At 40.7% G+C, this 25,469-nt stretch overlaps 1 protein-coding gene across 9 annotated transcripts in view; it reads left to right on the top strand.

The window, feature by feature from the left end:
* Positions 1 to 25,469, top strand: part of NPAS3 (neuronal PAS domain protein 3) — a 907,184-nt gene that overhangs the window by 436,942 nt on the left and 444,773 nt on the right. For 7 of the 9 annotated variants that reach the window (XM_053594995.1, XM_053594994.1, XM_053594993.1 and 4 more), the window contains one exon: positions 12,439 to 12,521. In XM_053594995.1, the coding sequence (XP_053450970.1) occupies positions 12,439 to 12,521 (83 nt within the window). The remainder of the gene's footprint in view (positions 1 to 12,438; positions 12,522 to 25,469) is intronic. The other 2 variants (XM_053594992.1, XM_053594998.1) reach the window with 1 other exon arrangement.

The raw sequence follows: 25,469 nt of genomic DNA, 5'->3' as shown, positions 1-25,469 counted from the left end.
TTATATAGATCATGGTAACATTTTACCATTATCTACATGACCTCAAGGCTGAGACCCCTGTTGTGCTGGCTGGGCCCCCTCATCACAGTACATAATTGTTGTGGATTCAGATTATAGCAAAATAAAGAGTTTTCCATCTTTCCCTATCTCATGGCTGGTGTTTGCTACTTCTTCTCAGGTTGTAAACATGCTCAAGTTACTTCCAAAAAAAAAACCAGTCTCTTTACCCTGGGTATTTTCCCGCTGCTGTCTTTACCCAGCTTTCGTCCCTTCTTTTCCCTTCTCTGTGTCTGGAAAAGTAATGTAAAGTGTGAACCTCATTTTGTGTGTCCCCTTCATTCCTCAGCTGACTGCAGTGCTCTCACACAGTCCTCAGGGCTCTCCCATGACATTTGGTGGCGTCGATGCTCCAATCTTCTCTCTAGGACCCTAATGCCTCTTTATCTGCCTCTGTCCCTCTGGCTGTTAGTTCTCAGGCTCTTTGCTGGCTCCTCTTTCTCTGTCTCCCTGTAAATGCAGACATTCCCCAGGCTGGGCCCCCAGTCTTCCCCCCTTTTACCCGCACATGTGTGCTACTGACTTACAGCCAAATCCTCATCTCTGCCAAGAACTCAATCTGGAGCCCCAGACCCACTGGGTATCTGGAACAGCCTATCCTTAAAGACACCTCCCATTCCACAGCTCATCTTCTCCTTAATATCTTCCTCCCTTCTGAAATATCCTGCCATAGGGAATGAAGAAACCAGTTTGCTGTTTGCTAACCCAGACCCTTGGAATTCATACTTCACTTTCCCTTGTCCCTTATGAGTCAGTCACAAAGTGCTCTTAGTCTTACCTCCTCTCTACCTTGGAATTTAACCCCTGACCTCAGCCTCACTAACTTATTTTCTAATGGCAACTCTTTTTCATGGCTCGCCTAGACCATGTAGTAGCCACGTTTCCAGCTGTGCTCCAAACTCAGCTCTCCCCTGGGCGTCACCGTTCTGCTGATGTAACACACACAATGGCCTGTGCACCTCTTGCTCAGATTTTTCAGATGGATCCCTGGACTGTGTGTGACCGTGGACTCCTGCCAGTTCGTCAGGCAATTGTGACTTAGCCCCAGATGTCTTCCAACATTTCTCCCCTACACATGATTCTCCCATGTCTAGAAGACATTGTGCCAGTGTACATCCTTGTCTATCTACCTGAACACTCCCTTATCCCCACCAATCCATGGCTTGTTTGCCTGGAAAACATCTCCTTTCTAGCTAACATACCCTCTTCTCGCTTGTGTCTTTGAGTTTCTCTAGAGTTAGAAGCTCCTTCTCCTGGGGTCCTCTAAGAAAGCCATTACTTTTTTAAAGTTTGTGTTTCTTTCCCCTGAGTCCGTAAGTTCCTTGAGGGCACTGGCTCCTGGTCACTTCCTGAACCTGATAAACTTCTCGTATTTTAGGGCCTTCCCTTCACCTGGGTATCATATCACTCTCTCGCTTCTCAGATATATCCTCAGAGAGGTCTTCCTGTGCAATAGGGAAGTCGCTTCTTTCCCTTCCCCCTTCTGTCTGTCTTCTGTAGACGTTCACGTATCATCATTATGGTTGCCTGACTCCCCACCGGAATGGCAGCTCCATGCAGACTTATTCTGTCTCCTTGTTCCCGACGGCCTCAGTGAAAATTTAGATGAATGATCACATCATATCCTCTCTGGTTAACATACCTCCTGATTTATAAAGGACTAAACACAGAGTATGCATTGAACCCACCACCCCGAAGAGACGGGTGGCTTCCTGGGAGAGAGAAGCAAGACAGCTGGAAGACAAATAAAAATGACTGGCTAGTGGCAAAGTCCGCTCTCATCAGAATTCTGGTTCAGTTATTCAGTTATTCAGTTCAGATTTTTGGCAAGTGATGCAAATTCTTTCTCAGAAAATGTTGATTGATTGCACAGTTGTACCCACTTCATTTGCAAACCTTCATTATCTCTTTTTCCTTTCCTCCCTCCGTCTGCATTTAGAAGGGGAGGAGCTGTGTATAATTCCGCAAGGCAGTTTTTGTGAATAAACCAACTAACTGGCTGTTTCTTTCAGTCTCACAGTTTCCACACAGAGTACAAGTGTCTGCTTCCGTGGTGTGCTCCCCCTTGACTGAATTTCCTTGCATTCATTCACTGGAGTATCCATTTGGTTGCTTCCCCCTTCATTCAGTGAGTCAGCTGTTCAGTTTCACAGACGGTACAGGTATACGTATGGCTGGAGTATCCATTTGGTTGCTTCCGCCTTCATTCAGTGAGTCAGCTGTTCAGTTTCACAGATGGTACAGGTGTATGGGAGGCTTGACTTGATTTGAGTTTTTGACCTGGGGTCTATGGTTGGTTTTCAGAAACTCTCTGGAATTTCTGTAGTTATATATACAAAGTTTATATGTGAATGCTGTCTTAGAAAGAGGGTTTGCTTAAACAGCTTTGTTCTTCAAAGAAAGAAACACATTAAGAACCTTTGGGAGAGAGAGGCTTGAGCTTAGCCTTGAATCTGAACAATAGGTCCTGAAGTTAAGTTTTTTCTCTGTAATCGTTTCCTAGTCATGAGAAGGGTGAAAGTATGTGTTTATTATGTACAGGTCTGGCTGTCTTGTAAGACTGCACACGAGTCTGTACACTGCACACTGTGCTCATCTTTTTCCTTTTGGGCTTCTAACTTTGCCAAAATCATGGCCTCTGCTCCGTATCCCAGAGGCAGATGCCAATGGTGATGCAGACCCTGATCTGCTAAGGTGTGTGAGGCCTAATCCCTGCTCTGTCGCCATCAGTAATTGTGTGGGCTTTTGTTTATACAAAATAAGAGGGTAGATGGTGGGGCTGTAAGAGTTGATTTTGGTTTCCAGTGGTGGTGGCTGTGTATGCTAACTTCATGAAGTTACATCTGAGACACTTGGCATCTTAAAGTGAATGCCAGTTACTGCTGGAACAGGGCCTGAGTGAATCCTGCACAAGAAAGTTCAGTGGGCAGTTGCTAACACTCAGTGAATTGCTGGCTCTGTGCCCGTGCATATGAAATGTTTGCACTGGTTTGAGGCCTGGCATGCACTTGGCTTGCAGGGTTTGTGGTGACACTGTGGATTTGATGTCATGCTATAGGAAAGGCAGGAGCTGGTGACAGAAGCAGTCCTCATGTTCCTGCTAAATGGGGGTAAAAGATGGTGAGAAAAGGGGAGGAGAGACCTGAGGCGGGCCTGGTGCCCCTGCAGGCTGGGCCTGCGCTGTAGAGTATGTGTCCACAGGGTCCCCTGTGTCGCCCGGGGTTCCAGCCCTCCTGTAGCTGCTGAGGTTTCAGCAGTGTACCCGATTCCTGGGCTGGTGAAGGCAGCGTGCTAGTGGGGGAGACAGACGCTGTGTGAATAAGCCGTGGGAGGAAAATTAAAACAGGGCGGGGTGTGTTGCATGTCCTCACGTCTGTTCTAAGAGACATTAACCCTTTTGACAGAATGAGAAATTGAGGTCCGTGGAGCCTAATTTGTCTAAGACTGCACAGTGAAGTAGGGAAAATGGAGGGTTTGAAACTCGGCCTGCCTGGCTCCAGAGCACAAAGCCCGGCCCCGAGCACAGCTGGCTCCTGGTGTGGGATTCCTCCTCCTGAGCCGCTCCATGCTGAGAGGACAAGCAGCACCCTGGGAGTGAATCAGATAGCCTACGGTCAGGGCCCTGAGTCACAGTAATGCGCCACAGAACCCCGAGGTGATGTGACAGTCTGCCCGGTGGCCCAGTTGCCTCGCACGTGACAAAGTGGGTACACCGATGGGGGTACACCTCGGGGGCTGATGCCAGCAGCAGTGTTTAACTCAAGTGGGAGATGAGCTTGTAAAATTTTTCCATGGGTTTTTAGATGCTGTTGAGTGGACATTGTTCCTCCTGGGTATAATTATGTGGCTACTAAGGGACAATGTTGAGCCCCTAGAAAGGCACTGTGCAGTGGGGGGTCCCAGCCCTGCAAGTGTCTGAGAGTTGTCATCCCAGTTTAAGGAGAAGCAGTGAAATGCCTTCCTGTCTGGCCAGGGTCCTGACCACCGTAGCTCACGGTTCGTGTGACCTCACTCCTACGCATTTCCAGCAGTTCCCCGGGTGAGGACCGACTCCCCTTCCTCCTCCCACACCCCGAGTAGCAAGCTGACGGCTACGCGCTTACTGCCTTTCATTCATTTGCTTCTATGTCAGTCTTCCCACTCGCCTCTCATCACTGGGAGGGTCAGGATGGCGCCTTTTCATTTTCCCGTCCTCTGACACAGTGTCCAGCACAGAGCAGGGCTCAGCTGACATGCAGCGTGGATGCTTTGAGCTTTCCTCTGCCAACCTATCTAGACATGAACAGGGGCCTGGCTTACATCTCTAGCACCTTGATCCATGGACTTTAATATCTTCCATATTATACGGCTGCACTGCATTTTGGATGAATACACGTAATCCCATAGCCTGAGATTATTGCGCCTTGGACATTGATCAGAGCGACTTTTCAATAGCAGGTGCTGTTACAGCAGAGCTTTGTGTCTTTTGGGCCAACACCCCCCTGGTTCATGGAACTATTTATGTTGACTGTTCTTTTGGCAGAAAGAAAGTACAGAGCACGATGCCAAGCATTGATGGGGCCCAAAAGCGAGCCAGCGAGAGGGAAAGAGAGAGAGGCAGAGAAGGCCAGAGGCCTTGCGTCCTCTCTCCCACAGAAGCGCGAGCTGCTTCCTGCAGAGCCGAGGGGTCTCAGTTCCCTTTCGTATCAGTAGCCTAGGAGAGCCCGGAGGATGGATGGAGCATTAGACTGGAAGTAATAAGGCTGTGCCTGACTTACCTCAGTATTTGTAGCAGATGTTACAAATGTCATAACATGAAGCTTTGGGATCAGATGAAAAAATAAAAAATCAAGATACCAGATATGGACGTTTTCCTTTTACCAGTAAGTGCAACTGACACTGCACTGATTCGGTGGCAGTTCCCACCCCTTCCTACTGGGCAGACTCATGCCACTAACTGCTTGCTTGCTGCTGAGATCAGAGGGTGTCAGCAGCAAAGCAGCATTCATGGGAACAGCTTTTAAGACACTTTGCAAAACAAAGTCTGCCAGTCCTCCTCTTACCACCTCCAGGGAGCTCATCAACTCTAACACCCAAGTTAAAAATTTAAACCACTCAAAAAAAAAAAAAATGTTTAGTGTATCCATGGGAAAGGTCATTTCCACCTGTGAAAGGATAAGTGTTAAATGACCCAAAGTGAGTACTGTATTCCAATCCCAGACTGGCTGTGTTCTCTGCCTTACTGCCTGTGAGAGCTGTGGTCAAAGAGCGCTGAGTGACTATCTGTGAATTGTGGGCAGACATGTGAGAGAGTGCTATTCCTGCCTGACACACACCAAGCCCAGGATTTGTAAAGGAAAGTGGTCACTGGCAGGAGAATTGAAACAACCACAGAAGCAGCTCGAAACTAGGGCCTGAAGATTGTGGGGAAAGCAGAGCACCATGCTGGGTCAGGAGTGTGCCCAGACTGTGCCCACATGTCTGTGACACACGCTCCATGTGCCAGCCGGGGCTTTTCTTAGCAGGCAGGACCACCTCGCTCGGGGACTGTGTCTTCCTCAGCTTTGTATCCTGAGCACCCAGCAGAGAGCCGGCTGCACTGTGAGGTTCAATGCCTGTTGCTGCTATAGCCCTGAAGCCAGAATAAATTAGTTTATATCTTCTTGCTGAGTTCACGTTAGATAAAAATCAAGACTGTCTATCACTCAACGGTCCTCCTATTCTATATTCTTTGTTCTAAAGTCACTTTATAACTGTCTCTCTCAAAACTTCTTCAGGTTGAGAGGGGGTTATCTTATAACTCTACGAGGAATCCAAAGATAGGGATCAATTTTTGTCCTGATTGATTTTTGTTTACCTTTATTTATTTTGTAAAAAAAAAAAAGAGGAAATTTTCATTCCCTCCACTGTGTATAGGGACTTAAATAGTTAACTTTAAGCTGTATGTCCAAAAGCAATCCCCATGAGTTCAAGTTGTTGAAAACAATAAATACACTTAGAAAAGCCTTGATTATCTTTTAAGTTAGAAAAAAATAGTCCCTAAAAGAATGTCCTATTTTTATATACATCATCAGTGTATTTTAGAATAATTAAGGAAGTGAAATTGTAATAATTGAGTAACAGCTACCATTTTTTTTTTTTATTTGAGACAGAGTCTCACTATGTCACCCTGGGTAGAGTGCCATGGCGTCACAGCTCACAGCAACCACAAACTCTTGGGCTTAAGTGATTCTCTTGCCTCAGCCTCCTAACAGCTACCATTTTTTAAAAATCCTCTTTGGACCTGTAGCAATTACTTCTGGAGTGTCAGGAACATAAGGCATGTGTTTGTCTATTAGGACAGTCCCCTCTTCCACGACCCCTGGCATCACATGAGGACCCCTGGTGCACCCACACCCCCAAGCCTCTGCCCAGGCTGTGGATCTGCCTGCGTTTTCCTGAGGTTCTGTCCTCAAAGACTTAGACTGTCAGAGGTTGACCTCATTCCCTCAAGTTGCTGTCACTCCAAACAGCAGCTCAGCCCACTGCCTTAAGAATTTCATTGTCAAGAGAAGTGTGGGTTCTCCCATGAAGAGTGTTAATCACCCTATATGTGTAGCCTGTGCAAAGAGCGCACAGTAGTTCCTATAGTAACTGGCACGTCATAGGAGAAGGGCCATTTTCCCCTTTCTCCAGCTACCGATGGAGAAATATCTGCCTGGAAACTCTCACTTCCTTCAATGACAAAGGAAGGCAGGATGGGCAAAGTAATCTTTAAAATGGAAACTTTGCACTAGGAAGAAGTCCCCCCCTGTAATTTGTTGCTGACCAAATGCATGAAAACATAGTCAAGACTGACAGCAGTGATACTTGGGTGCTATCTCACACTTAGAGGACTCTGCCATTTTGATATAGAAAATTGCAAAGAAAAAATTTCAGCATCATATGAATACTATTTAATTCTTAAGAAGGTGAGATGCTCGTGATAAATGCTCCCCTGACTACACACTGATTGAATATTGTATGTTTTCCACTTAGTCCTTTGTCAGTGGAAGCAACATAGGCATGCTTCTTTGAAAGCATGGTTCCGTATAAACCAAAGCAGGCATGGTGTCTTTTCCCCAAATCCAGCGATTCACTTGGAAGTTTTTAAACTTTCAACAGTCACATCATTCTTTCCTCTAATTTGTTCAGTCCACACTTAAATTGTAGAATACATTTAAATTTGCGTTGGATCAAAGAACTTTGCCTCAGCATTAAGACTTTGTGAAGTTACAATTATATGATTAAATACTTTTTTGGTCTAAATTGTTAGTATAATGTGTTAATAGGCTATAGGAGATAAATTGTGAAGATTTTTAAAGAGGCATGTGATTTATGGCCCTATTTCTTTTGTCTGGTCATCGGTTATTCTGTATTTTAAATAGTAGAACGTAGTCGTGGTGAAAGTACATTGAAAAAGCGTTGTTACTATTTGTTTTCAGATATTTATATGATGCACTGCATGAAAATTCTACCTGCAGTGCTTTCAACAGCAGAGTTTCAAATGTCCATGGATTAAGCTGGCACCCAGCACCATTTCATTCATAGACCTGAATCCCCCTGCTGTCTAAGGCATCAGCAAACGTGAGGAGTTTAGTGTTAAGAGGATCCAGCCTGAGAGTGTAGGATTCATGGTAGGCAGAGCTGTGAGGGCCAGTTTCAGAATGAAGATGTAGTCCCATATGATATGCAAACACAGACATTTTTATTTTGATAGAGAAACACACACACAGACAGGTACTTTGTGAACTTACGAGGCTCCTGAGAAAACCCTCCCTGGTTTCCTTGGCCCTGCAGGGAGGGCGCCTAATTGAAATTCTTCAAGGAGAATCCCTTTTCTTTTTGGTGGTAGCCATGGAAGGGCTCATTAAGGATTCTATGCTGCATTCTTCCCCAGACTCTGACTCTGCTCAGCCCCAGTTCTGCATGTGATGTCCGTGGATTCCCGTGGCACTCCCTTTAGTCCTTCCTTCCCCACAGGCTCAGTGTGGGAACAGATCCTTGCCCTCTGGATAAAGGATTCAGAGGGCAGCTGTCAGAGGGGACCCCACAGGAAGCTGGCCCTTTCACTAGGTGGACGATTCCTGGTTCCATTCTTGAGATGCAACCTGCAGAACTTCAAGGCTATGTTTACCTGTGGAGCTGCTCAGTTGCCCTCAGTGTAAGGGGACATGAGAATGGACTTCTAAAATGGGCTTTCCTATCTGCCAATGGCTGTTTCGTCCCAATAAAACCATCGATTGGAAACCCTGCCTCTCCATGTCAGGCCCTCTTCACCTTTGACTACCTTTTCTGAGTGATCCCTCGGCTAGCAGGCTGCTCTGTGGCTTGTGGTCTACCTCCCTGTTGTGAATGGCGAGGAGCTGGGGGGTGTGAAGGAAAAGGGCAAGGCGGGACACAGGCAAGTGAGGCTCTGGACTCCCTCCCCCCTTTCATTATGTGTGTCCACTGAGCTGTCCTGTTTCTGTTTCATGATGGGCTCTTCTATGGCAAGCTGACCTTTCAGCTGAATAGGTCAAATTCCCACTGAGCGCTATTCCTCCAGCTTCCTCAGGCTGGTGCGTCCCCTGAGGTGAGGGGCTGGCGAGGAATATGACTGGGAGTATGTGGTACATTTCCCACTCGAAGGATCGTCTTGTGCTGCACTCAATTAATTCTCAAAGACGGCTGTGTGAGGCAATGCTGAAGAGTCCAGATTAGAACATTCTTGCTGCCATCGTGGAGGGCCAAGCTAATTTTTCAGATGCATGTTTCAGACTGTGGTTTCCTTCCAAGTCTTCCACGTTTTTAATGAGAGAAAGGCCAAACGCACAGTCCTAATGATTCATCATATCATTTTGGATTTCTGAAAGAGACAATTAGCATTTCCTTAGTTGATTTTTAAAATATAATAAAAAAAAAAACACCTTCTTCCTTAAAGTCTCTTCCTCTTAAGGTTTCTTACCATGCTAGGTGTTTTATTTTTAACCTTTATAAAACATAAGGTAGTACGGTTGTGATGCTTATTGATAATTATATGCTGGGCTTAGTTTTTGTTTTAAATTGCATAAAATTGTCTTTTGAACTATTAGGTTTCATAACACTAGTTACCTTATAATAGCGAGACATTGTCAGTATCACATAGGTGTTCAGTAAATGTTGAATTGAATTTTAAGTTGAATTACTATCATTTGATCTTTCCTTCCTATAACAGTTTGTATGAACTATTCAACTTACTCTGACATCTCACTGTCAGTGAGCTGGTGACATCATCTTCATAGACTGGGGACTGTATGTTCCATTTATTTAGCAATGTCTTGCAAAAATAGATATCGGTGTTTCTTTTGGTTAAGTTAGTGTTTTTTTAATTTCAGAAAGTAGTTCCTTTTAATTGAATAGACAAATCAATGAAATACATTGTAGATCAGATGAAGCAATGGCCTCTTCAGTAATGATAAGTGCACATTGTGTCTGGGCCACCAAATGGTTTTAGACACTGTCAATTTCCAAAAATACAGAAATTCAAGAGTACCTCAAAAGCAATTTATTGCTTCTGTAAGGATGATAGACCCCACGAGGAAATGGCTCTTTAGTATTTCTTTAGGTATTAATGATACTCTATAAACACAATGAGATTAACACAGAGGAACAAAATAAATGAGTTTGCATTATTTTTGAGTTATCAGATCATTGTCTCAATTCTCAAAATGCAAACTGTGATAAGTGCAGGATAAGAAGTACATATTGAACATCTCTTTGGTTAGCAATAATGCTGGAGTGAGGGCTGCATGCCTACCAGCGCATAATGGGCTCCTGTTTAACATATTTATGTTGGTTGTAAAATTAGGAACTGTCATTACAGCCCACATCACCTGCATAAGTGCAAAACATATAAATCAAGAGAAGTTCCAGTGTCATAAAAATGCCATTGAACAGGATAGCATGAAACTACTTACAAGACACTTGTATATTATGCTAGCATGTATGGGGACGCATGATCAGATTTCTAGGGGGTTTGAAGAACAAAGAATAGCGGTGTAGGGGAGACTCACGGATGAAGGCATTTGGAGAACAGTCTGAGCACTAGTAAGAAAAGGCAGGAAGTGAGAGGCCAGTAGCCAGGCTTGAATAAACCCCCATGTACCCCACTGAAGACCACTGTCTAGATGCTTCTAGAAGGTATTTGGGCTGCCATCTGTTCTTACTGGAGCTTGCCTCTTTGGGCCTTCTAGAAAATACGCATTCTCCTTACATTTTTTGTGATGTTTTAGGGTCTTGTTACCTGGAGGCGATTGTTCTCTTGGCCCCTTGGTAATCCAATTTTTTGTAGAATAGTTTATGTTCTCTGAAATTAGTCTATTTTCTGTGAGGTACAGTCGTTTATTTTGATCGTTGCAGTTGGAAGCCCTGAGGTACCCCTAAATTATGAACTATTAATAAGAATCTTTCTGAGTCCTAAATACTGCCTAAAAAACAGAGTGGACATTTGAAGTTTTTCAACTCTCCCTTCTCTCTCCCAAAAGCCACCCACCCCCATAATCTTACCCCAAAAAAAAAAAAAAAATGCTGCAGATTTTATTCATGTGGGATCATTCACACCAAGCTACCATAATGTGCAATTAACACTCTAGAAACTGAAAACAGTATTCAGCAAGACAGCTGCATTATCAGAAATGCCAAAGGAGTTTTGAAGGGAGTAATGTGCATGTTAGAATAGGAAATTAATCAGAAACACGCGCGTGCGCGTGCCCACACACACAGTAGTTCTGTCAGTATGTCTGAATATTAAAAATTTTAAAATCCTATGTGTGTATTTGTAATAAAGATTAATCTCAGCATAGAAGACTGATTTTTCTGTTTTAAGATTTTTAATTGTATGTGTTTTGCTTCTGAACCAAATGATGTTAGGGCAGAGATCTCTAAGATTCTTTCCAGCTGGAATATTTTTTGATAATAATCACTCTTCAATCATATTTAATACATTTTCCCATAAAAAATGCCCCTTTCACTTTTCTCCTGCTGGTAATTAATGATAGTTACCACTCATGGTGTTTTCAAAGTGCCTTTTAGGACATCACAGACACTGACTCCCAATTGTCGGGGTAAACTCCCAACTTTCGCACAGCACAATGATCATAAGTGCGTTTATATTTTAATCCTTGCTAGGCTGTGGATTCAACGGACCAATTTAGTAACGGAAATGAAACAGAATTATCCCAGTAGCATTTTGCTGGAATTTTCCTACCACCTTGTTGAAAATGTTTTCAGAATTAAGAAAGTAGGGGGCTTTTATTTTCAATAGTAATAACTGGGCTTCGGGGGACAATTATTTGTAATAAAATTTTCAAGAAAATGAGAAAAAAACACAAGGAATATACTTGTTGGAAATATAGAAAAGATATGAATATTTTCTGTCATAAATCACTGTAAAGCAAGCAGATTTTTATGATGTTTAAAAAAAGGAATGGAAGAAAAAATATTTAGAAGAACAGATATAAAAGGAAATTGGTACCACATAGTGAGACTCTGTCTCAAAAAAAAAAACTTATATACAGATGACCCTCATTTCTGGATTCCACAAATACCATAGATCAAGCCCACTTTCCTTAAGGATTATCGGGGTTCCTTGGGTGGCAGGTGCCTCTAGGAAAAGCATGTCAGGTATATTAAGAAGAGAAAGGAGTGATTCCAAGTTAATAGAAGAGAAATGTTGGGGAACTTGAAATGAGAAACAATCACAGACCCGGTGAGGCACATCCAGCCCGTGCCCACCGGGGCTTTCACTGGTCCTGGAGGGATATTTCCAATGTGAGTAGGCAGTAAATATGAAACCCAGTCTTGGGATCCTTAACACTAGTACAAACAGTCACTAATGAGAATCTCTTATCTAAAATGGTATGTTTGTTAAATTGTAATCAAATTATTGCATTGCAAAATGCAGAAAACAATACTGCTGTTTGTTTTTATCTAGCCCAGAGGATATGAAAAGTTTAGGTTTTTCTGGAGAAAAAAAGGCAGGATGCAGATGCTTAAAAATATCAATACCTTACTTTTAAGTAAAGAACAGTAAACTAATTTATTTTAAAGGAATGTGAGCCGTCACGTGATTTTACTCCAATACAGGGCAAACAATCCCAAAGACTTTCTTTAAAAGTCTGATTGTGGCTTTGTAATCTGTCTAGCAGTGGACAGTCTGAATTGAAAATTTCAACCCAGGCTGTGCTTATGCTCAGAGAACCCGAAACCAAAATTATAGTAGGTGGCATTTCAGATCTCACTGCTGTGCTAACCAAGTAGCGACGTCGTTCTAGGTAGAGAGAAATTAGGCTGAAAGTATGAAATCAGAGCTCCAACTTAATTTTTCTTTTTTCTTTCTTTTTCTTTCCTTCTTTTTCTTTTAAGTTATAGGTGCGCAGCGAAGGAGAAGCCCCAGTGCACTAGCCATTGAAGTATTTGAAGCACATTTGGGAAGTCACATTTTGCAGGTACCATTAAAACAAAAAGAAGCTTGCTTGTATTTTACCTAGAAAAATCCCTACATTTAGCCTTTTAAAAAGAATGATTTTTTAAATTTCAGCTTATGTATTTAACTGTTATTATTTATCTTGGAATTCTGCAATTCTTATGAATTTATTTTTTTCTTTTTAGAAAGCCATCCCTTGAGAGAATGTTAATGAGAAAGGGAGGGCAAGTATTATTTGTGCTGCAATAATTTAGATGGATTGCACTATTTAGTTGATGCGCAATGTGTAATAACTGGCTGTTCCTAGAATGATTGTGTGTGTGCCGTATTTGTAAGTGGATATACATGTGTGTCCTTGGAGCTATATATTGTTTTTGGAAGAGCAAAGTTTTGTTGTGAAAGCACTGTGACGGTTTTACGTGTTGTCAAATTTCAGTTCTTTGCTTGAGTTTGTATTTGTAAGTGCTTCTGATCTCAATGTTTGCCTCTCCAAATTAGAACATTTCTCAGGGTGAAATTTTAAAGTATATCTTTAAGTAAAAAGTGATCAATCATAACTGATTTTTTTTCAATGAATTTTACAACAAATCAATATGAAGGTACATTAGATGGACCTGTAGTTACTTAGCCCTAGAGAAGATTCTTTGCAAACTCAGCATCTTGCTTATTCAAAACTTCTAAGACTTCCTCATCAATTTAACACATTTGCCTGCACCAGTCACAGGTAATTGTTCCCCATTGTTTATGTTTCTAGGATAAATGTTGCCAGGGCAAAACTTCCTTTTAACTATGCTACGTATATACTTTACATGGAATTATAGAAGTAGACGCATTTGGGATATTTAGGCAGCTTATTGTGTTTGGAAAAGGTGGTTATATTTTTCATAAACTTTGGGGTAAAATTAAGGTAAACTCCAGAGTCCTTATCACTCAGAGTTCATGAAAACGGCCACTATGGTGCTTCCATTTTCTAAATAGTCACCAGTAATTTTGAAGCTAGCATATTATTCCCTTTCATATGTATGTTTAGGAAACAATTACCAGGTTATCCTTTAAAAATTAGCTCATGGTCCAATCCCAGTGGTTCTTCAAAGCAATGTCTCTCCTGGCAGTTTCAGAATCACCCAACACTTGCTTAAAGGATGTGTTTTTGGCCTCAACCCCTGACTAAATTAGAGTTTACAGAATAAAGTCTAGGGATTTGGGGTTTTAACAACCTTTTGAGGAAAGTTTGATGTTCCATCGGGTCTGAGATATCACAGTTTACATTTGCAAATTTAAGGTCCTGAGAAGTCTTACTTTATTTTCGTTTATTCTTATTTTTCATTTTCCCACTAATATCTATTACTATGTCACAGAACCCATGTTTCTGGAAGCACACCTTAAGAGCTGCTATTCTATTAAGTACATTAAATTTTGAATTAACTTTGTAGAAACCTAGGATTATTTTCTTATTTTCTATTTCTGTATATAGTTTGTTCAGAATCTGTGTTAACATTTTTGTATGGGTCATGACAAATAGACCCATTGGGGTCTATTTGGTAGATGCTAATGTCATTCAGGACTACTCATATTTATATTTTGAAGCATTTGGTACCTATGACTTACTAATGAAAAACGTAGTTCAAAAGTTAAAAGGTAGCCCTTAAATTATTATCCTCTGAAGTCTTTCTGGAATTCATGACTCCAGAGTCTTATGGGGAAGATAATTTAGGAACTGCAAGAATTTAAGCTGAAACAAAACTTAAAAGTTTGAATTGAACATAATCTTAGTATCAAAATATAGAATGACTGTCGTAAAGGTCAATTCAACATTCTACTTTGATGAGAGAAAAACACATCTAAGGTGAAGCTTCAGGCTCATCTCCATTTGGGGGCTGGCCACACCCCAGTCAGACACCACACTTGAAGGGAACCCTGGACAGCTGCGTGGCATGCGGAGTGGTATAAACACCCTAGTCAGTGAACTAGAAATCACGTTACGTGGAGAATAGCAAAGGGTCAGGGGAAGTTGAGTTTGGAAGACACCTGACTTAAAGGGGATATGTATCAATGCCCTCTATATATTTGAAGGGCTTATGTCAAAAAAAGAATTAGATATATTCTGTGTGGCTTCAGAGTATGGAAAAAAGATGAATATGTGCAGAAAAGGAAACAAAAATTACCTTCATACAAGCAAACCCCCAAGTAGGGCCGGCCACATTTGGGATATGTTTGAAGCTGTTGGCTTTAAGGGGAAGCTAGGCAGGAATACTTGCAATAAAGTCAGGCATTCTGTCGAGGTGGTAGCTCACACCTGTGCTCTCTGCAGTTTGGGGCCCAAAGCAGCGGGATCACTTGAGGCCTGGATTTCAAGACCACCCAGGCAACATAGGGAGACCCCATCTCTTAACCCTTTCCAATCCTATGTCAGACAAAAATAAACAAAAAAAAATTTTAATTATATTATGTAACCTAAAATGGATAATAAAAAATCATCAGGTGAGTTCATATGTATGTTTTTCTCTTTTAGAACTATAGGATAATTACAAGTAATCCACCAGCCTCTTTCTCACCTAAAATAAAGAAGAGCTGGGGAGTATGCAGGTGGCAGAAAAATTGGATTGGAAAGGGTTTTAAAAAATTAACTGGTGTGGAGGTGCACGCCTGTAGCCCCCGCTACTCAGAGGCTGAGGAGGGCAGATCACTTGAGCTCAAGGGTTTGAGATTACAGTGATCAATGATTGTGCCACTGCACTATAGCCTGAGTGACAGAATGAGACTTAGTCTTGTTAAAAAAAAGAAAACAGAGGGGAGCCGTGAGGCATCTAAGCTTGTTTGCACTATATAATCTTGCAATTGCCATAGAAACTAGAAATTCTTATATCATTTGATTTTGATGCCAGTGGTTATAGAGCAGAAGAACCATGTAACACTCTAAACGCTAGAACTGTGGTCAAGCAGGGTTGTGAAGTATCAGTAAGAAGGGCCTCCCCTAAGCTATCTAATTAGTTGTTTTGCCTAATTAGCAAGGAAACCCCGGAGCCCTTGTCTTTACCATATTCAGCTACATTTCAATGTTCTCAAGAATAAGATGGTGCTTACATTTTGTTTCAGGAGGGTCTATAGTGGGGTCATGGACGTTCATGAGGACTGAGATGAATTTCCCTTGCCTCCTTTTCCTTCACTTGCAAATATTTACTAAAGACCTGTGCAGTCAGCAGGGTCTAGGTATGGTCTCTGACCCATAGTTTACAGTCTTTCAACATGTCCTGATGCTTGGAGAGAACACAGATTCTTTGCAGGTGGCTGCTGTCCCTTCCGAGCTTATAATCGGTGGGGGGGAGGGGGCAAAGTTTTCTAGATTGATATAGTAACTATTAGTGTGGTGATCCTGTTACCGGAGAGAAGATCCTGTTATCATAGATCAGACATGTGGAGCAAAGAGAAAGTTCAGGAGCGGCAACCCTGAGGCAGGTCATCACGTGAGAGGGCCAGGGAAGCTTGAGAAAGGGAGCAGGCAGGAAGAGGACCCCGTAGGATTTTGATTTTGCTAGAGGATGCAGTATTAATAACGTCAAGGTAACTGAGGATAAATCCTTGACAAATATCATAGGTTTTGTCAATGAAAATCGTTACAGTAAGGTGTCAGGTACGGAAGAAAAGCTGAAGCGCGAGAGAAGGTGCAGGAGCAGAAGCTGGTGTTACGGTAAAGGGAGGTGGGAGGTGGCAGGGTGGTGTCAGTTGTGTTTTTCGTGTTGTGAGAGAATGTTTATTTGGCTGAGATTCTCAGACCAAAGATTTTGTGCACACTGGAGAAACAATGGAAAAATAGCTCTGTTGGCCAATTACATGCTCTTTAGCCATCAGCCTTTTAAAAATCAATACCTTGTGATCATGTCTGTATTAGAAAATAATTGGTCTTCATTATTCCTAATGGCTGATTGTCATCCCACTCTATGAATGTATCATAATTTCTTTAGCTATTTTCTAGCTATTGGGTATTTTGATTATATCTAAAAGTTTGCATTGCTATGCAAATACATAGTACCAACGTGTGTGTGTGTGTGTGTGTGTGTGTGTGTGTGTGTTTTATCTATTTCAATTAGAAAAGCTTAGTCTGGATGGATTTTGCTTAAGTTTATTGAATTTTTACTATATATTAAGTCTCATGTATTATGTTAATTAAATTCTCTTCTTCTATCATCATATACTCACAGGATGCACTTATGAGATAGCACATGTTAAAATCAAGTAAACTCAGAAAGCTCAAATGCTTGTGTCTGTATAGGTAACAGAGTTGTTTTTGAACCCATAATGCTGATGTTATTATAATACTTCCAAAGAAATAATAGGGCATTTTAAAAGACACTGGCAACAAGAGTAAAGAATGAAGACGTTTATAGTTGGAAAGAACAGGATTAGAGAACTGATCGAGTTGGGAAGGTGAAATAGAGGTCAGTTCTGAATACCAGTATGGAGTTCAGAAAATGCCTATGGCTTCAGTAATTGCACCAGGCACCAGGCCTCCTTTTTCCTATGTGCCCCGGATTGTTTCACACATTTGCTAAGTACCCCTTGGTGTGGAGGATTTGAGGTAGTGAGTAAGGATAGATTTCTTAATGTTTGGTGTACCCATTCCCTGACTATAACATGTGTTTTGCTGGGGATGCTTAATTAGCCGTATAGTCTCATAGGAAAAATAAGTAAGTTTGATGGGATCACCAAAAATTTGACTACTTTTCCACTAAGAGGGGAAAAAAAATCAAACTTAATGGAGATTCTATCAGTGTAAAATCAACTCTTGCAAAGCCAAATCCCAACACCAATATTGAATCTTTTCTTTTCTTTCTTTCTTTTTTTTTTTTCTTTTTTTTTTTTTTGAGACAGAGTCTCAAACTGTCACCCTGGGTAGAGTGCTATAGCATCACAGCTCACAGCAACCTCAAACTCTTGGGCTTAAGCGATCCTCTTGCCTCAGACTCCCAAGTAGCTGGAACTACAGGTGCCTGCAACAATGCCCAGCTATTTTTTTGGTTATAGTTGTAATTGTTGTTTGGCAGGCCTGAGCTGGATTCGAACCCGCCAGCTCTGGTGTATGTGGCTGGTGCCCTAGCTGCTTAAGCTACAAGGTGCCGAGCCAACCAATATTGAATCTCATGATTCAATACCAGCATATATGGACAGAGTCAAGGCCTGGGCTGAGTATTGTGAAACTCAGAGGCCGTGTCACACAGCAGTCTCACTACTGACTGTGACAAGTTTGATGGTCCCAGTGAACATGTGTTCATTTCAGACATGAGCTTTTGGGCAGCAGCATCTTTTGCAGGGGAGTTGAAGGTTCAAGGGATGTGAGCCTTGCGGGGCTGTGAAGTGTACTTACTGGACTTGAGGCAGGGGATATTAGTTCACTATATTTTTCTTTGACTTTTATAAATTAGGTGAAGAATGGAAAGGCAAGGGGTTTATATTGGGGACTGTACATTTTGTGGCAGGCTAAGTAAAAATCCAAAAGCATGCAGCGTGCATTATATGGGCTCTTTCCTGAATTTAGTACACGTGATTAAGTACAAATTTGCTTCCTGCTTTAAAAGTTCCCTTAGGGCCTTAGGTTCCCACCTCTTGATTTCCTTAATATGAAAAAGTATGAGTGCTATTTATTTTTGCTTTTCTATTTTGGGGACCAGATAGAATATTCATATTTTACCTTATCACAATTAACAAAACATGAAACGGCTACAGATACTATCTTTGTAAGTCATAAAATTAACTACTGGAATGATTTTCCCCCTTAGGTGCCAGATTTATGAATGGAGTGCTGTAATTATTTGTACGCCCTCAGCAGAAGGATTTGAGTTTTTTTCATTCTGTAAATAATGCTTATATAATTGTTGTATAAAGTTGCAATATTGTTTTTAGCATACTACATAGTTATGCCGCTTTGCTCATCTCACAGGTGTTAAAACAAACAAATCAAACCTTGTACATGGGACATTTTTAAGGTTTATGCTCGAATTCATTGTCAGCACATTACACTGAACTATACAGAGATAGAGATTTTATTACTGACATTATATAATATGCCTAGGAAATGATTGAAGGATAGCCTTTACCCATAACTCATTTTGGATCATAAAAGAAATAAAATGTTGTAAGGTAAATGAATGTAATCATAGTAAGTATCCACATGTTTGTATATAAATAATATAGAAATGCATTTATTATTTAAATTAAGTTTTGAGAGAACAAAAAGGACATTCTATGAGAAATGCCCTAAAATAGAGGTAATGGTGAAATTGTGGTATCCATGTGTCAGTTTTATGCTTAGCCATATTACACGAACCCTCCTATATCAATAACCTTGACCTTGCATTATTTTTAGCCATAAAACAATTTTTTTATTGAGATCATTCAGGCACCAAAGTGAAAGAGAATCCCACCGGCAGACCTTTTGAGGGAAACCAAGAAAAAACCTCCAAGAACATTCTAAGATTATAACACCTAAATTTTCCAACTGGGAGTGGAGAAATGGTTAGATTACATTTTTGCCTATCTTCCCCACCATATGTATTAGAGAAATGATTATTTTTGCAAAGATCATGTATTCATAGAAAAACTGTCTTGTGTAAGACACAGATGCAGCCTGTGGTGATGATCTTAGCTGAACAGTTTCATTAAGGTGCGTACTTTCTAAAAATGATGGAAAAGGGAACTGAAATGTAGTTATTTGTTAGGCAAAGTAAAAACTGAAGATTTATGTGAATAAGCTGGACAACATCACAACTTCAGTGAACTGTCAGATATCATTCATGTGTTTTTTGTTTTTTTTTTCCCCCTCAACGCCTCCAACCATGGAGTACAGGGTAGACTCAGACCCCAAATGACAGAAGAGTCTGTATTTCACAGAGGCTGTTATGGATCAGATTTAGAAGAAAATCAAGTCAAGATTTAAATTGAAATTTCTTCATTTCTCTTAGTAATCACATTTTGAAGATTGGTTGAGAGCAGATACTAGCATCGTGATTAGTTGGCTCATATGTTATGTTGGTCCTGCTGAGTTAATATAGAACATATAGATTCTCTACCAGAAATTTTTAAACATGTGTGGTTCGTGTAATAAGGAAAACAAAAAATAAGTAGTCTCTCATTTATTTCTCTGTTATTGTTCTAGTATGTCTAGCCATAGTTCCACTCCAGTGCTGAGACCCAACCAGCTGTAGAAGACTAGAACATTCTGATAGAGGAACTGTGCTGGTGGTGTAGGCCAAGGGGGCTTCTCACAACAGTGTGGGCCGCGGGTAAAGAATGCTACATCTGCTGTCTTTGACATTGCCTTTAATCTCATGTAGCAAAAGAAAATAAAAGGTTGACTAGTACAATTCAAACATCTGGGCACAGGAAAGTGAATATACCTTAAACTGTTCAAAATCTGACTAATACAGGGGTGGCACCTGTGGCTCAAAGAAGTAGGGCACGTTAAAACCCAGCCCCAGCCAAAAACAGCAAAAAAAAAAATCTAACTAATATAATGATTCAATTTGTTGATATTAAAATGCTGGCTAGCCACACCAACACTCCATTTACATTTGATGGTAATGCTCTCAATAAACTTCTTGTGAAAGAGAGCGATAACTTTATGTCTATTTTCTAGGTTATTGATGAGTCACAATTCCCCCCTTGTTTGGTTAGAACTTCTAAGTGAACGATCATCTAGAAAGTTGAACATTCTTATTCCTGATAGCTTTTGTTGTGAAAGTGGTACCCTGCTGGACATCAGTGCTAAGATAAAATGATCTCTAACAATAGAGATCTGAAACATTCTGAATTAATTCCTTTAGCTGTGATAGAGGAAGGAAAGACAAGTGACCCTATGGTCTCCCTATGATCCAGAATGGTAAGAAAATATAAAACTAAATATAGAAAAAGAGAAAGTTAGTGAATATATTTGCATATGCAAATTAGCTTAATTGATACTGCTTGCCTCTACAGGGATTTTTCATTACAAACTGGAGTGCTACATTGTTCAGCTCATATTGAGTAATTTAGTAACTAATGAGACCAGTTTGCACTAATTTGCATATGATAAATGAGCTTAATTGCAGTAAATAACTTGGAGGCATAATTACTTAATTTTCCTGTGTTGCATGGCTTTTAAGTTCACGTATGAACAACTCAAGATAATTTTGCATATTTAAATTAGTTGCTTTTAAATTTTCTTGAACAAAAAAAAGGAATACACCTTATCAATTGAGCTATAAAACAATCAAAAAGTAAGGATTGCAGTATTTTCATTTAAAACTAAAGAATGGAGAAGAAAAGCAGAAATTTAAGTCCCTTATTCACCTCTCCTATACCCTTACCTCAAATAAGATATCAGTGTTGGCATTTGGGAAAATGGTTGTAATGTTGAAACTTGATTCACAATTTCTCTTAGTAACTGACATGGGTTTAAAGTGAAATATGTGTACAAATGAATCATAACTTTTGAAATAGGGGTTATAAGAGAAGTGTGATGTGTCCATTATCTAATTTGGCCTACTAATATGGAGGAGTCATTTGGATTTACCTGCACTGTGGCGCTTCGTCTAAGTAGCTGAGCTTTAATGAAGCAGGCATTCCTCTGACTCTTGCATTTATTTTCTATCTAGGTTAATGTTTTATGCTTACAAAATTGGTTTCATTGAAGAATTTCAGTGTGGTTTGCCAAGAATTATCTCATTGGTCTTTACATTATCTCAAGAATGTATGTTTTATGAACATCTCCATTTTCTTTCTCTTTTTTTAAAATCTCCATTTTCAAAATTGAAAAACTGGAGCATACAGAGGTTGATGAGAAATCATTACTTCTCTATTTTTTATTACCTTAGAATTTCACTGAGGGGGGCGAGTATAACTCATTATTCAAAATTAACTTATTAGGCCGTATATAATAGAATCAGATTCACGATTTTGAGAAAATACTGTATAGTTCTGAGAGTTTAAAACTTGCCATTTAAACAGTCATTGCTGCTTTAACTCATATATCAACACAGAAGAGAACATTAGAGCTGTTCATTTGCCACAGTCTGAAAAACTAACTCACAAAGCTTTTATCTGAAAAGCTTAAATCCCACTAAATTCAATATGAGGTTCCTTTGAGGTATGGGCCAGAGTAAGTGCTAATCCTGGCATATTCATGGTGTAAGATTTGAGTCCTCCATATAACAGGTTCTCAGGAAATACCTGGTGAATAAAAGAATGAACCAATAAATCCTACCAGGCACAGTCATGGTTACCCTCAGAACCAGAGACTCATCTCCCCTTTGGTTCCATGCTCAGTTCTAATCCGTATCCTCTAGCCACCAGGGTGAAGTATGGCAAAGTCATTTAAGTGCATGGATTTCACATCCAGCCAATTTGACTTTGCATCCCAACTTGCCCATTTATTGACTTATAGAACCGGAATGGTCTCTTGCCTTCTCTGAGGCTCAGTTTCTTCATCTTTAAAATGGAGAAAACTACAGTGGAAGTTTCTCTGGCAGTCTTAGGGACAGAATCTGGCAGATAGAACATGTTTGAGAAAAATCTGCTAGTATTTCTGTGTTGGGTAGTCCAGAAAAAGATGCAGGTTTTAAAGAAAAATGTTAATACTTCTTAGGCGCATCATCAGTGCAGGAACACAGGAATATTATCAATAAGGTACTCTCGGGTTAAAAACAGGATAAATAATTTTCACTGAACACACCATACATTGTTTACATTAATTGCATTTGTGCTTTATAGCACATATTAGTTCAGAGTAAAAAATTTACATTTTTTTAAAAAATTCGGTGGTAACAATGCATTTTTACTTTGAGAAAGAAAATCCTTCTCTTAAAAACCAAAGTTGTCAAAATACACTAGTTAGCAATTTAGGAGCAACTGGGAATTGCAGAGTTTTTAAAGGAACTCAAGAATCAATGCTTCCTTTAAAAATTTAAATGCGACGTGCCATTGCTCTTCTTATACTGTATAACCTCAATTTACTTAGAGAAATGGGAATAAACAGTCCATCAGAAATCTAGAAGGGAGAAGGTCTCAGAAGGATTTTCATACGGCCATGTCTGTTAGGCAGACGCACAGCCCTGTGGGTTTGTACGTACCTTGCTAACTTGGTTTTGCAAAGCAAATACATGTTATCATTCACTGAGAAATAGCGTGAGAGGTCTGGGTGAGGAGAAGGGGTTTGAAGAAACTATTATTTTGGAGGAAACTGTGGTGTTTGGCCCCTTGACTGAAACTAGTGCTAATACTAGTTGCAAAGTTAATTGCCTCGGGTGGCCATGTTCTAGGACAACGCAACAATAAATCTGAAAGTACTAAGCATCCGTTCAATAAATATTTACTGAGCGCCTAATTTGCATTAGAGACTGAAGAAAATACTGGGACACAAAAATGAGTCATAGTTTCGCCTCTCAGCATTCTCACTACGAGGAAACCAGTAAGAAAACACAGCATCATAGTTCAATGAAGCATGAGCTAGCGGCTACTGAGTCACTTCCATCTGGATTCGAATCTCTGCTCTTAGTTATGTAGATTCAGGCAGTTTATTTAAACTCTCTAAGTCTCCGTTTCCTTAACTCAAAGTGGAGATGGTAGCAATGTGCACCTCACAGAATGCTGCAAGAATTACGTGAGATACTACATGTGGGATTAGACAGACAATCCACTACACAGGGGCTTTCAGTGAGTGCTCAAGAAAATTGACTGTGATGGAGGCTGAATCCTGAAGCAGCAGGAGCGAAACAGATCACAGATGCGTATGTTCCATCCCTTTCTCCACCTGCACTCACTCTTGTGCACGCACACACACACACATACGCACCTTCTAAGTTTGGCTTTCACATTGGTCCCTGTAGGAATAGTTAGAGGGTCCTACCCTGTTTCCCCGAAAATAAGACATCCTCCGAAAATAAGACCTACTTACAGGAAAGATAAGACGTCCCCTGAAAATAAGACCCAGCGCATCTTTGGGAGCATACCTTAAAATAAGACACTGTCTTATTTTCGGGGAAACAGGGTAGTCTCACTATGACACTTGTATTTTCTTAGCGTGGTCATATAGAGATTGAGGGAGGAAACACAAGCAGCAATTTAATTGTGATCAGGAAGATTTTGTTGGAGGCATGCTGATATGAAGACTATTTGCAAAGGGCAGTGCCTGTGGCTCAGTGAGTAGGGCGCCGGCCCCATATACCAAGGGTGGCGGGTTCAAACCCGGCCCCTGCCAAACTGCAACAGAAAAATAGCTGGTATTGTGGCGGGCACCTGTAGTCCCAGCTACTTGGGAGGCTGAAGCAAGAGAATCACCTAAGCCCAAAAGCCGGAGGTTGCTGTGAGCTGTAATGCCACAGCACTCTACCAAGGGTGACAAAGTGAGACTCTGTCTCTAAAAAAAAAAAGACTATTTGCAAGGTATGGGAGCTGTGCTTCATTTCTTTTCAGGTACTAAGGGTGGCCGAATTATTTGAAGATTAAAGCAGAATAGATAGATTAATTATTCTATAGGTTGAACATCCTTAACTTTAAAATATGAAATCCAAAATGCTCCAAAATCCCGAACTTTTTAAATGCTAACATGACTGTAAATGGAAAATTGCACACTTAACCCATGTGTTAGGTCACAGTAAAAATACAGGCAAGACTTTGTTTCATGTACAAAATTATTAAAAATATTTTGTAAGATTATCTTCAGGATATGTGTATGAGATATAAGAATTTGTTGTGGGTCCCATCCCTAAGGCATCTCATTCTGTGTATGCTAATATTCCAAAATCTGAAACACTTTTAGTTCCAAGCATTTTGGATAAAGAATACTCAACTGATATCTATCAATTTTCAAAGTTGACAGCAAATCATACGGTGTTGTGTCAAATAGGAATTTGAATGACTTCTTTCTTATACCTCTGGGGTGATATATAGTAAATATTTGCAAATCAGTGGCAGATGATGGTGCTCTGCTTGGCTTTAGAATAGTTCCTGGTGGTAGAAGACATCATATTCCATTCCCGGCACTGGCTAGAAGTGACATGGAGTAGGGTGACACCAGCTTCCTATCATTTATCAGGGACCCCAGCTCAATCGGTGTGGCCATGACTGCTTTCCCATCTCCATCTCCAGCACTCCTGCGAGCCTTTTGGACTCACTTGGGTTTGAGGAAAGATGGTGGGTGGGTGGGTGGGAATGTGCGTTATTTCTCAAATTATGCTGATTGCAGACACCTGTGAACATTCAGGACTGATGATGATATTCTGCAAAATATACTTGGGAAAAGTGGCTTGGAAGAATCAAATCAAAATTATTTTAAGATATTAAAATGTCTAAATATAATAAGAGCTAAACTGAACACTTTGTTGAACAATTATACTAGAGTGTCACATCTATAGTCTACCAGCTTTTAAAAGACAGAAAGATTATTATAGAAGAATCTTTTATAAGTAGTTGTCCTTGTGTGTGTGTGGGGGGGTGTCAAATACCTCCTTTTTTTTTTACTACAAAAAGTAGGAGAAATTGTTGAAAATCAAGAAATACGGACAAATAAAAAGGAGAGAATTAAAACCCAAATAATTTGACTTTGTACACATCAACCAAAATAAAATTGTGATACTTATCTCTTGAAAACAGTTGTAGAAGGAACAGCTGATTTCAGGATGGGTCTTCCAATGTCCCTCATGGCTCATACATATTTGCAGGTGGTTTACTTCTATGCCTGAGCATTAACGACCACAGAAAACCAAGACCTGCGGGCTCCTCCTGGGGGAAGGGTGCTGTGGGGCTTGCTGTATGTCCCGTCCTCCCTGGACTGCAGGCCCGAACCTGTGAGCCAGCCAGGGAGCTGGGTCAGATGCCCCAGGTCACTCAGCCTCTGGCTGTTTTTATTACTGTTTGTGAGTACCTCGTAAATTCACTCCTCAGACACTTGCCAATTCGGGATCTGATGATTTATGATTGCGAGGTAAGTGTTATTTTGTGG

This window comes from Nycticebus coucang, chromosome 6, assembly GCF_027406575.1.
Source record: "Nycticebus coucang isolate mNycCou1 chromosome 6, mNycCou1.pri, whole genome shotgun sequence".
Taxonomy (NCBI): domain Eukaryota; kingdom Metazoa; phylum Chordata; class Mammalia; order Primates; family Lorisidae; genus Nycticebus; species Nycticebus coucang.
The sequence above is the reverse complement of the archived record's forward strand: the minus strand, read 5'-3'. Positions and strand labels throughout refer to the sequence as shown.